Here is a 13,643-nt window from a genome sequence, read left to right as displayed (position 1 = left end):
CTAAACTGAAAGACCACTGGAATTCAATTACATGAATTTCAATGAAGCAAAATTCATTAAAGTGGGACTTTTGTCGCACTTACTAGATTTTTGCTTTTAGCCTCTGCCCCCTAGTGGTCATATGGAGCTTCTGCAATATATTTTTCTTCCAAATAAGACCAAAAACAACTTTTAAAAACTAAGATTTTATATTTAAAAATTACACCTTTCCAATAATTAAATTGAGCACAAATTTCTTGAAAATATACTGCAGGTAAGTCAGCGAGTGGATAACTTAACGACTCTTCTTACGGGTTTTGTAAAAGGGAATTTTACGACGTGCTGTACAAATGCAAAAGACTTGTATCCCAGACTCGTTAATTGTGACTTTGGTAATCAACAAGCAGAGAATACATATCTTAAGAACTCTGTCGAATGTTTAACAGGAAAGCAAAATGTCTTTCAGCTCTCAGATGTGAACCACTTGGGGTATTGGAGGATCCTGGTTTTCCTGGTTCCTAGGCTAGTGAGATGGCCGAGTAGGTAAAGGTACTTCCCAACAAGCTTGATGACCTAAGTTTGATTCCTGGGACTCACTTGGTGGGAAGCAGGAACAAACTCCAGAAGTTCTCCTCTGGATCTATACATATGTGCTATGGCACACTCATGTATGCACCTCCCCCACTAAGTAAATAAATAAACAAATGTAAAATTAATTAAAATATGCTGTCCCTTCCATGTGGATAGTTCATGACAGGATATTGACTTGGATCCTGGTGGCTGAAGGACGAGGTTAGCCATTCTCCCAGAATTACATGGAGATTTGTAATTTCAGGGTATCAGGCCAAATGTGGCAAGGGTTGTGGCTCTGTTAGAGACAACATCTCACTCAAAACTGCTTTTCAAAACACATAGGTAATTTGTACCTAAACTTTCCATTAGCGCAATTAACTCAGCTGTTGTACCTGTCCTATTCCTAAGAAATTCAGACTCGGTCCTTGAAAACCACATCCTGACTGTGCATTTCCACATGCTTAGGAGTGAAGCACACTGACGTTTGCAGCCTCCTTTGAAATGCACTAAAAGTAAGTTAGAGTGTTAAGTGGATAGAGGGATTTATATGTGATAAAATGAAAATCAGGATTCAGTTGCAGACTGATATAAGAACATTAACTTTATGATTCTTTTGAGTTTTACCTGTGTTTGAAAATTTTTGAAGAGTCTAGTAGGACAAATGAGAAGTGAAGTCTTTAAGGAGTGGGGTGAATTTGCCTTTTGCCTTCAGTCTTCTGACTTTCTTTAAAAACTATTAATTTATTTACTTATTTAACATGCATGAATATTTTTCCTGCAAGTATGGATGTGTACCACATGTGTGCCCAGTGCCTTTAGAGGGCAGATGAGAATACTGGATCCCATGGAATTGGAGATGCAGATGTTTTCAGTCCCTGTGTGGATGCTGGGAACTGAAACTGGGTTCTCTGCAAGAACAGCAAGTATTTTTAACCACTTAGCCCATCTCCAGCCCTGTTTTTTCAAATATCTTAAAGAACACATAATATGTAAAATTAGTTTGGTATCCTCTGCAACTAATGTCCAAGAAGTTCTTTCAGTAGTAACTGGAATGTAGTCTAAACGTCTCTTCATACATCAGGGCTGCAACATCATTTAGATAAATGTAGCATGCCCACCACATATTGAACCATGAGTGACAACTGCAAGTTTAATGTATGAACTGTTATTAATGTCATTTTCTTCCTCAGAAGTGAGGAAGAGAGAATATGATTTTTTCAGGGTATGTATATGTAAATATATATCCATACACATACTACATATATGTGATTCAATATACATACATTCCAGCATAGTAACTGACATATAGTGTTAAATAATATTTATTGAATAATGAATTAATGAATGAGTGGAGGAATAAGCCCACATTCAGTTTCCTAATGTTACATAAGCAATAGGTACACTTCATGGGCAAAGTCCTGAAACTACAGTACCACCTAAATCTTATGCTGAATTCAGAAAAATGTGTTTAAAAGAATGAATGGATAAATCCATGAATGGAAAGCATGATGCTGCCCCTCTTTCTACATTTGACTAATCATCATGACTGGGGGATTTGAAAGCTTTTAAAATGTGAATGAACATGGCGCTGCTGACTATTCTATATATGTGTCAGTATCTATAGAAAGTTGGTTCCACAGCCCAGAAAATCACAAAAGCCACAGGTGCTAAATATAGACCCTTGGTGAAATGCATGCAAAATTTTTATAGACTCTATGCACATACTCCATATACTTGTAGATATTGCTATATAAATAGTTATTGTACTGACTGTTTAAGGAGAATTACCAGAAAAAAATGCCTGCACATTCATTATAGAGGCAATTTTAAACAAAATTCACAATCTACAGTTGGTTGAATGCATGGAGGCAGAAACTGTGGGCCAACTGTGCATCGGAGTTTCTGCCACCTTTGTTAGAGATATTGTTTTTTATAAAGTTTCTAAAAGTCGGGACTGAACTTTGCAGTGAGGAAGGTATCTTGGCTTGCTCTCCTAAAACGTAGTCTAAACACCCTGTGCATCTCTGTAGGGGTAGAGCTTTGAGATTAAGCCAGATTGTTTTGCACAGACTGTGGATAACCACTTAGAGTACAAATGCTAGACAGTATGAGTGGGGGGTGGGGGAGAGTTACTCCAGGAGCCCTTCTTAGGTTTCTGTGACTAAGCTGCCATTGTAGGGGATGGAATGAACAGAGCTACCCATTTTGTGAGAGAGGATACAGGGTTCCAAAGCAGTGATTCTCAAAGTGTGGTCCCCAGGTCAGCACCAGTAGCCCTTCAGATCCTTAGAAATACAAATTCCTGGGTTTACTCCATCCAACTGTATCACATCGGGGCCATCCATGGATGCTGGAGGAAGCAGCTAGGTGATTCTGACACATGCTGAACACTGAGCCCTGTTACTCAAATCCTGGAAGGCTGTTAGAACCGCAGAATTTTATGACGTGTGCAAGACTCATTGAATTGGCATTACATCATGATTTTTATGTGAGAGTTCTACCTTGGAGCAGGGTGAAAGCCTTCACTACTTGAGAGTCATGCTTTTGTAATCCTTCTGCTGCTGTGTATGGCATGGGTGATGATCCCAGTGTTTTAGGAGGATGAAGCCAAGGCCCTGAATTGTAACCCACTGAAAACTTTCAATAGATTTGTGAAAGCAGCTGGAGCAAACCAGTGACTGATTGGCTGAAGTTCCAGTGGATATCTGGGCTTCTCATGATGTCTTTCTTTAGAAGACCACAGTTCTTCAATTAAGCAACTCACTCCACAATTGACTCCTCTAAAAGTGGGGGCTACTATGATTGCTCTAGGGCATTCAGAGGAAGTGGCTTTGTAATTGCCAAAGCTAAGTAGCACGGAGATGAAAGGGAAGGTCTCATTTTCTTCTTTAAGAAAACCTTTTATTGGGCTGGAGAGGTGGCTCGTGGTTAAGAGCATTGAGTGCTCTTCCAGAGGACCCAGGTTCAATTCCCAGCACCCATCTGGCAGCTCATAACTATCTGTAACTCCAGTTCCAGGATAGCTAACTCCCATGTAAAACACCAATGCACATAACACAAAAATAAATTTAAAAAACCCTTTTATTGACTCTGAGAATTTCTCCCAGTGTATTTTGATTATATTCATCCTCTTCCCCAACTCCTTCCATATATAACTTTTCCTACCCACCTAACTTTCTGTTTTCATTTTTTTTAAACCTAGAAAGTTCAATTTGTGTTGCTCGTACACTTTTGAGTGTGGCACCCTCTAAAGGAGTTGGGTGGATCCACCAGGAACCATACCCTTAGAGATAACTGACTCTCCCTCCCCTAGCAGTTGTCAATTGTCAATAGCGCCACAGCTAAAGGAGCGCACCCCCCTTGTCTATGCTGGGATTTTGTCTGCCTTGAGCTTGTGAAAGTCTTATTCATGCTGTCACAACAGCTGTGGTATGTTCATCTGTCTAGGATGAACTCTGCTGTTTAGGAGACAATGAAGAACCTTCCTTGCTAATGGTTTCCACAATATTACAGTTTTGTCATGTGATCATGTGATGGGTGTGGTGTAGAGGCATTTTACTCAAAGTATGCTCCACAGGCCAGGAGATCCTGTCAACGAAGCTTATTAAAGAGGCCGAGGCTCCAGACTTATACCCAGACCCACGGAATCAGACTCAGCATGTTAGCATCCTATCCCAATCTTGATGTAAACTTTGGAAACATGCTGGCATAGATGAGGATTTGTGAGGACATTGTTGCCTGTGTTTCAATCCCAACTCCTTTGCTTACAAACTGTGTGGCCCTGGGCAAGAAATGTAACCCCTCGGTGTCTACATCTCCTCATTTGCTAAGGGGGGCGGGCAATTAGAACATTCTGGGTTTTTAAAGAATAAGTGAAAGTGGGCCTGGCAGCTCATGCCAGCAATCTTGGTTTCTCAGGGCCTAAGGTGAGCTCATGACCAGTCCTGGCTACTTCGTGAGTTCAAGGCCATCTCAAGTAATTAAACTAGCTTGGGATGCAGCTCACTGGAAGAATAGCTGTCCAACCAAAATCCAACTAAACCAATCCAAGTGCCACATATGACAATACATTAAAGGGCCCAATAAACTGGCAGGTACATGGAAAGCACACAATGCTCATTACATTTACTTTTTCCTCTGGTCCTCTGATATGCTGGTATGATCACTGTAGAGGCAAAAAATAAAATAAAATAAAAACAAGAAGCAGCCTCGCCACCCCATCCCCACTTGTCAGATCCTAACTTCTTGGTGTCTGGCCCAGGGCCTGAGATGCCCAGTACAGACAATTAGAGCCCACCTCCTACTGGCTCCTGGCACCTTATCCCAAACGGCCAGGCTCAGGGAGAACTGTAACCCATTCCTTCCCAGGGCTATGGTCCTTTTTCTCTCTGGGAATTTGCCTGCTGTGATTTTGTCTATAATGTATATTGCTTATTAAAAGTTTTCCATCAGGCTCAGGGGGTACAGACATTTGTCAAAATGCCTAAGAACCTCAGTTTAAGCCCTAGACGCCATATGGTAGAAAGAGAAATGACTCCCACAAATTGAACTCTGTTGTGTCTGCAAGCACTCTGTGGGACATGAATGTTCACACACACACACACACACACACACACACACACACACACAAATGTAAATAGTAATGATAATAATGAAACATTTTTATCTCAATGCTATCTGGCAAATCCTTTCACTTCCATGCCTTGGGCGCACCACTATCAGTATGACAACCATGCTCAAATATTTTATTTTGACATTAAGGTCTTTGTGGAATATTTTCTAACTGAAATATTGAGCATTTACATTTTTCTTTTATAGGTATATTTTAAAAGTAGAAAACAAAAAGAGTTGCTGATATTTCATTTGACATCTTTATTATTACATTAAGGTATCTGGGCTTTGAACTTTTATTAAATTTGCAAACAAAAATACATCCATAGGTAGCATTCTAGTTCAATATGTATCAGTGACTGGCAGTACATATATATTACTTAAGAGGGGTTTTTTTGCTATTGTTTATATCCTAAATTTTTTTATTTGACTTATAGATAAGTATCTATAAGTACTATAAATCTACTCTTAGGATTGAGATTATGCTTTTATTCTGTAATGTTGCTGACCAACAACCTGAATGGTGATTTGTTTTGTTTTGTTTTGGTTTTTTGAGACAGGGTTTCTCTGTGTAGTTTTGGTGCCTGTCCCGGATCTCGCTCTGTAGAGCAGGCTGTACTCGAACTCACAGAGATCCACCTGGCTCTGCCTTCCGAGTGCCAGAATGGTAATTTTTTTTTTTTTTTTTAAGTGATAAAAATACTTAGCTGCTGAAGAACACACCAGTCATCCCAGGCAGGGAGATGGACAGTTTGGGGCCAAGCTGGGCTATATAGTGATATCTTGGCAAAGGGAAAACAAAAATGAAGGGGAAAAACCAAAACTGAGAAGAAGAAAAAGAAGGAAGACATGAAAGCAAATGCAGCCAATCTCTATGTGATCTTCTAATATCCAGCCATAACTCACCTATTACATAAATATAAACATATAAACAGTCTGGACTAACATTAATAAGAATATAATCTGAACAATGTCTTTTTCACATGCTATGTAATGAATGCCAATTAACTGAACCTCACGGAAAACATTGGACTTAAAAATGTCATAAGAAAGTAACTTTCTAGCCTATTAGAAACCTGGCAATGTTTTACAGTTCAGTGAAGTTTTTATGATCAAAAACAAAGGACTTTTGGAAGCATCATGTTAGAAGAATCAGACAGAAGATGTCTTTGCTACTACACTGGGGTCTCCAGTGTCTAACATGTCCTAGATAGAATTTTCTTTTGTGATAACTACGGCTGCTTATTTTGAGTGGCCTCATTCAAACAAATGCATATCACTGTACAATGGGAAAAGACAAAGCATTTGGAAGCTGAAAATTATTTTCTCCTCCCAGCTCTTCATGGTCAAGGCCAAAAAATAAAATTTAATTCTCCAGTTTCAAAAATGAGGCCAGGGAGGATTTAGACAACTCCACAGGACATGGATAGGTTGGTATTTTATTTTCTCTGAGACCAATTGGAGTTTCTGTGATTTAGGCCTTCTTGAATGACATTAGAAATGTCCAAAACAACCTAAATTTAACCAGCAGTATACATATATAAAAATCATTTCGAATCACTTTATTAAAAGGGAAAAACGAAAGCAATATTAGTCTAAGTCTCAATTTCTGCTCTTTTTACATCCTTTACAGCTTTTATTCACCACAAATAGGCTCTTAATATGTGATATCAAGTCTTGGTATATGATGTCAGGGCACAAAATGAAGCTTTTGAAGGACACCAGAGTTAGAGATCTCAGCAGTCTCAAAGGCTCACTATCTCCTCCCTCTCCTCATAGTGACAGTTGGCCCTGTGATAGGAAAACAACCTGAGAGGCAACATCACCAAAAGGCTCCATGGTGAGACTTTCACTAGCAGCTGCTTCAGCTGAAGAGCTGAAGAATGTAGGTGTCTGCCAATGGGCCTTTGATATGAGTAATTCCTCCCTGGAGACAGCAGCTAACAGACAGGTAGGAGCAGGTTCCCTGCAGGTCCTTTGCATGTATATCATGACTTGCAGTTTAGTGTTTTCATGGGATTACAGAGTGTGCAAGCCAGTGAGTCTCCGATTCTTGTGTCTTCTCTTGGGCTCTGCTCTTTTGTTTGTTTTGTCCAATTCTAATGTGTTAGTTTTTGTTTTATCTGATTTCATTTTACCTTATTATGTTATATTTTATTATTATCCCCTAGAATCCTGTTTATTTTCTAATGAAAGACAGAAAGCGGGTGGTTCCCAATGGGAGGGTGGTGAGGAACTGGAGGAGGAGAGGGAGGGGAAACCATAATCAGGATATATTATGTGAGGAAAAACACCCATTTTCAATAAAAGGATCAAAATGTAAAAATAAATAAATAAATAAATAAATAAATAAATAAACAATAAATAAATAAATAAATTCTTCTTAGCATCCCATAGAGACTTCTCTAAAATATTCTAGGCCACAAACCTAGTCTTATCAAATACAAAGAAGCAAAATAATCTTTAATATCATATAAGATCATAGAGCAATAACATTAGAAACCAATTGTAAGAAAAACCACATAAGCTACACAAACACACACAGATTAAACTATACACTCTTAAATGACTAATGGGGTTGCTGAGAAAATAAGGGAAGAAATTAAAAATGTTTTAGCATCAAATGAAAATGGTAACACAATTTATGAGAACCTTCATGATACTACCAAGACAATCCTAAAAGGAGAATGTATAGGTATGAGTACTTACCCAGCTGTGACCCGCCCCCCACCCCGTCCCCCTACCCGCAAGCTGCAACCACAATTCAAGCCTAGCATGTATGTTAGCACATACATGTTATGATGCCCATGTGGAATTCAATTTGTGGGAATTGGTTCCCTCCTTCTACCATATGTGTCTCAGGGATTGAACTCAGGTCATCAGGCTTGGGGGCAAGCACCCTTACCCACTGAGCCTCTCATTTTGTGTATTATAAGAAATCATAAATTACTTGGAAAATCATGCACTTTAAATTAAAAGCAAAAGAAAATACTAAATGATTTAGTGATGGTTGCTTTTCAGTGATTTAGTTGCTAAATCAACACACCTAGAAACACCCAGAGCAGCAAGATGTGTACTATTCATTCTCTACAGCCATGGGATAAGGCCTTGGTGTTATCTAAGGAATGCCAAGGGAAAGAAATGTGGATAATTTGCTGACTCATCTACAGCTTTGGGACTTCAGGCTGAATTCCAAGAAGGCGTGTCCTAGCATGTCATGTCCTTGAGGTGCGACGTCACATAGGCCATGCCAGCCAGTAGATGTGGAACTCGTTACAGCCATGCATTAAGATTGGAACCCTTCTCACCTCTTTCTTCACTTCCTCCTCGTCCTCCAGGGTCAGTGCAGCCAGCTGCTTAGCTCTCTGCTCCATCAGATTGACATATCGGATCGGGTTGGACAGAGCTTCGATCACATCTAATCAGGGAAGAGACATTCTAGATCAAGGTTTCTGGAGGAGCTGACTAGCCATCATCCATCCAAGGAACCATTCATGCATACAACCCACCATCCACTCATGTATTCATTCATCCCCGATCCACCCACTCATCGATGTAGCATCATTTATTCTTCCACCTAACCCTGTAACTCTCCACTCAGATATGCCCCACTTTGAAAATACACAAGGGGCAGGACTTTGCTAAAACTTGAGAGAGAAATCAAAGTCACTTGGTTCTGAGAGCTGAATGGCATGCATTTCAAGTCATGGTTTCCCCTCAACTGCATCTTCTCTAGCTTCCTTTTGAAGCTTTGGTCTACTCCAGCAATGGCTTCCACAGCTGACTTATTTGGTGAAGAGTGTATCAAAAGTGGACACTCTTCGCATAAAGCCTGTCTTCCAGCCTAATGGAACAACCAATTTGACAGTTTGGCAGTGGCAAGGCAGCGGAAGTTAGAGCTGCCACCTTTGGGCCAGCAACACGTGTTCATTGTTTGTCACAGTCTCCACCAATGGCCAGTGTCTCATTCTTAGGACCCTTGATAATAAAAAACAATCAAAAGAAAACCAAACCAAACCAAAACAACAAAAACATTTAAAAATCTGACTTCTGGTTAAGTTAGTGCCTGTGAATTTGGGATTCTCATCTATAGAGTTGATCAGAGATCTGCAGCTAGCTGGAGGCAAATTCACTGTACAGATATAGATGAACAACTGTAGAAGTGGACAGCATGGGCTGGGAAGTGTTGGTCCCATGGGGGTAAGACTGACCTTGTGTAAAGAGAGTAAACACTGGAATATTAGGATTTCAATCCAGAAATGTTTAATGTACACACAGACTCAAACAACTGACTGCTAAGCATACCCACCAAAGAAGTTGTGCTTATGAGGCCACAGTGTCCCACCACTGGCCCAGTTAGCCTTCCACCAGGCCACAAAGATGCAGAGACCCCAGGTGGCACTGTTTACCTGCATATGTATCTGGCACGTAGTCTTTGACTTCTATGTAGACAAAGACAGCTGGCAGCATCAGGGGCTGGTTCCTCTCATTCCGCAGGGAGATGTAGTGATAGCCTGAAGGGTGACAATGATACCGAGTATCACCTGTTTGCTTCACAGTGCTAGTGACATCCATTCCCCCCTGTGGTGCATGACAAACAGTCCACTTGTTTTTCATTTTCATCACACAATTCTGAGTGATAATGTAGTATGTACCTCAACAGGCTGGAAAAATCATTGATTCTGTATTATTATTGTTGTTATTATTATTATTTCTGTTCTAACCCTTATTTTCACCTGCAAATTGTATATCCCAGTTTGAATTACTGGTTCAAATGTACCCCCTACAATAAATCATACTTGCTGTGATTTCATGACTAGAGATCTGTGTTGTCCATGGGACATTAGTGCTTCGGGACCAACACAGTGTGACCATGCACATGTAGAGTTAGGCATTTTTGACTTACCAGTGGGTTCCCTAAAAGAGCTCCCATGTTGGGTGCCACCACCCCTTCAGCGTGCATCCCAAAGTGAACACTGGATAGAAATGAGTCCAAATGGCATCCCAAAATACAACTTTGCCATTGAGCATAGGCTAGACCAGTCAATCCTTATGCTATGGCTGTTTGTGCTTTGTCCCCCAGGTTGGAGGCACTGTGATCACCCAGCTGTTGACCCTGAACAGCTGGAGGCACAGGCCTGTGCTTGCCAGAGATGGTTCTAGAGAGAGATTCTCCTAAAAAGACTGAGTCTGGCCGACCCAGTTCTCTAGTTTCCTGTCTGGTGAGGTGATCCACCCCACCCCCCCCCAGTTCCTCGAGGAAGCCTCCACTTAAATTAGTTCCTTACCGGAAGAAAGCTGATAAAATGATCTAATCTTGACCTTGTAGCCTCTAAAACTGTGAGCAAAATAAACTTCTTTTCTTCCTAAAGCAGCCTGACTCAGGTATTTTCATTAGAGTAGTAAAAGATAAACTAATATATGTTGCTAACCCACAAGACTCATGAGTCAGAAACACAAATACTTGCGAGTGAATTTTCAGACAGCTTATTGTGCACAAGTATTATGGTCAAAGTTGATTTCTGGCAACACTACAACATGACAAAAATGAAAAATCACCAGATTGACTTGAAAAATTTTAAAGCCTCTGTTGTACAGCAAAATCACAAAGGAGCAATGTAGTAGAATATTAGTTTAAAATGTAGTACATTCGTTTATGCTGTGGAATATTTAATGTTGCAAAGATGTGTGCTGCATTCTTTTTCTTTTTTCAAGACAGGGTTTCTCTGTGTTGTTTTGGTGCCTGTCCTGGATCTCGCTATGTAGACCAGGCTGGCCTCAAACTCACAGAGACTGCCTGGCTCTGCCTCCCAAGTACTGGGATTAAAGGCGTGTGCCACCACCGCCTGACTTGTGTGTTGCATTCTTTAATATTGCATTTGTTTAACTCTGTAAAGCTGTGTTACTTTGCCTGTCTAAAACACGTGATTGGTTTAATGAAGAGCTGGATGGCCAATAGCTAGGCATGAGAGAGAAATAAGCAAGGCTGGAGGACAGAGAGAATAAATAGGAGGAAATCTAGAGAACAAAGTGAGGAGTGAAAAAAGGAGGATGTCATCAGTGCATTTGGCTGGCTGTTTGGAACCTGGGGCTTATACAGGGACACTTGGCTCAGCTTGGGAGAAGAGGACTGGACCTGCCTGGACTGAGTCTACCAGGTAAAAACTCAATTCCCAGGGGAGACTTTGCCCTGGAAGAGATGGGAATGGGGGGTGGGCTGGGGGGAAGGTGAGGGGATGCTGGAGGCGGGAGAACAAGGGACTCCGTGGCTGATATGAAAAATTAAATTAAATTTAAAAATTTTAATAAAATAATAAAAATTTTCGATTATTAAAAAAAAGGAGGATGATAGGGGCCATCGACCCAGCCACACAGCCAACCACGAAGTAAGAAGGAAATACACACACACACACACACACACACACACACACATATATATATATAAAATAAAGAAAGGTAAAAAGCACAGAGGCAAAACATAGTTAAAGAGAAACAAGATAATTTAAATTAGAAAAGCTAAGCCCGGGCATTCATAAGTAAGAATATGTCTCCATGTATTTACTTGGGAGCTTGGTGGCAGACCCCTAAAGCGTAAAAACAAACAAACAAACAAACAAACAAACAAACAAAAAACTACAGTGCAACAGATCCTAAGTCATTCCTTAATGACAAAGTCTCTCACCACACTGTCCATACCTGGCCGTATAGCCTGCACAGGCAAGATCCGGTGGCCAATAAATTTACCTCCTTCTTCATATGCTGCTATCCTCAAACAGGCCAGAGAAGGCAGAACTACCTGTGGGGACATGGATAATGCTGGTTACAAGAGTAAGCAAATGCAATAAGAGAACTAGAAAAGTATTGGAGAACCTGGCCCTGCCCTTCCCAAACCAGGTATCTGTTCATCTAATCTAGGTAAAAACTTAAGCTGCCTCTCTGAAGGTAAGAAAAAACAGGAGCAGAAACAGGGCTGCATTTGGGTGCACCACCAGGCTTCAGAGGCCATTTGAGCCAAAGAGTACTTTCTTTTTACACACACATCATCAATATAAAAAGTTCCGTGAACTCAGTTAGGGGATATTACCATTGTGCACACACGTTTTTAGATGAAGCTACTTTGATGTATTATATCAAAATTAAGGGGTTAGGGGTATGGCTCAGAGGTTAAAAATACTGTTTGTTCTCGAAGAGGATCCAGCTTCAGTTCCCAGCACCCATATGGCAGTTCTTGAAGGTCTACAATTCCAGTTTTAGGTGATCTACCTTCCTCTTCTGTGGGCACCAGGAATGTATAGGGTGCATAGACTTCTATACCTTCATATAATTAAACAAAGCTAAAGTATTGAAAAAATAAAATTAAAGCTTTCACAATAGCCTTCAAAACAAATAATTGCTTGTTTTTCCTCTGTTTAAAACACCCAGAAAACACATGCCTCTCATGGAAGAGACCCACCTTTTTGAACACAATAGGTTCTTCTTCCCAGACAGGATTTACAGCATTTCCTTGGGATGTCTTAGTTTTAAATGCCTTCCTCCTTGTGTCCACAGGCAAACCAAACATATCCACTTCCACGTAAGTTCCAACCTTCTTATCAGAAAGAAACTGACCTGAAATAATCTAGAAAATATTAGAAAGTCTTGAAAAATGAGTAACAAAGAGTCAGGAGAGAACTCTAAGGAGGCCAAATGCAGCCTGTGAGTGTGAAATCGTAGGCTGAATGAAATAAAGGCAAGACTAGAGCTATCTTTCCTCTTCAAGGTAAAGAGTTGATAGAGGAGACTGAGAATTGGGGTGGTTAGGAGCCAATCAGATGGAGTCTCATGGGAGCAATAAATGAGCCAGCATCCTTGGAAGCCATCAAGTTATCATGATCTCTGTCCTCACTCAGTTAGCCATCTGAACAACCGTGGGCCTCCTTTGTCTAGCTACAGAATTAATTAATGTTCTGTAGTTAAATGAGATTTAAGACTACCTATTCCTATAAGATATCCCATGGTTTCTTCTATCTACAATCAAGTTGTTAACATCCAAGGGACCTGTTACTTGTCATAAAAGTGAATGGATACATTAACCCAGGACCAACTCAGAGAGCTTTCCAGGTTACTGTCTCCCTGACCCTTCAGGATTGCTGATCACATCAGTAGGGTCTTTGGCATCCATCAGCTTCTAATGCCACCATTGTGCCAGATTTCCAGCCCAGCCATCATCTTCGAAGTACTGTCCCTGTCATGGGTAAGCTCAGAAAGGCACTGAGTAGCCAATGACTTTGTTTCAAACACACAACTCAGATTCCCTGGGTTTGCTCATCACTCCCTGTTCCCGCTGTTCTTTCTGGAATAAAGTACAAGCACATTTTATTTGTTTCCATTAGCCATTATGGCAGGTGACAGATCCCTTGGATGTTGACAACTGGGCTACACAGAGAGGAAGATGAGGGAGATGTTTTGTGAATATGTCATCTTAAAATCTCATTCAATTC

The 13,643-nt window shown here is 40.5% G+C and overlaps 1 protein-coding gene across 2 annotated transcripts in view; it reads right to left on the bottom strand.

Moving 5' to 3' along the window:
* The window catches only part of Plcb1 (phospholipase C beta 1), a 701,254-nt gene that overhangs the window by 118,590 nt on the left and 569,021 nt on the right, over positions 1-13,643 (bottom strand). For both annotated transcript variants that reach the window (XM_028884530.2, XM_028884531.2), the window contains exons 20-23: positions 12,617-12,781; positions 11,860-11,959; positions 9,573-9,677; positions 8,472-8,581 (exon numbers count right to left, since the gene is read on the bottom strand). In XM_028884530.2, the coding sequence (XP_028740363.1) occupies positions 8,472-8,581; positions 9,573-9,677; positions 11,860-11,959; positions 12,617-12,781 (480 nt within the window). The remainder of the gene's footprint in view (positions 1-8,471; positions 8,582-9,572; positions 9,678-11,859; positions 11,960-12,616; positions 12,782-13,643) is intronic.

The sequence above is a fragment of the Peromyscus leucopus genome, chromosome 4 (genome assembly GCF_004664715.2).
Source record: "Peromyscus leucopus breed LL Stock chromosome 4, UCI_PerLeu_2.1, whole genome shotgun sequence".
NCBI classification, from domain to species: Eukaryota; Metazoa; Chordata; class Mammalia; order Rodentia; family Cricetidae; genus Peromyscus; species Peromyscus leucopus.
This window is presented reverse-complemented; position numbering and strand designations above follow the sequence as displayed.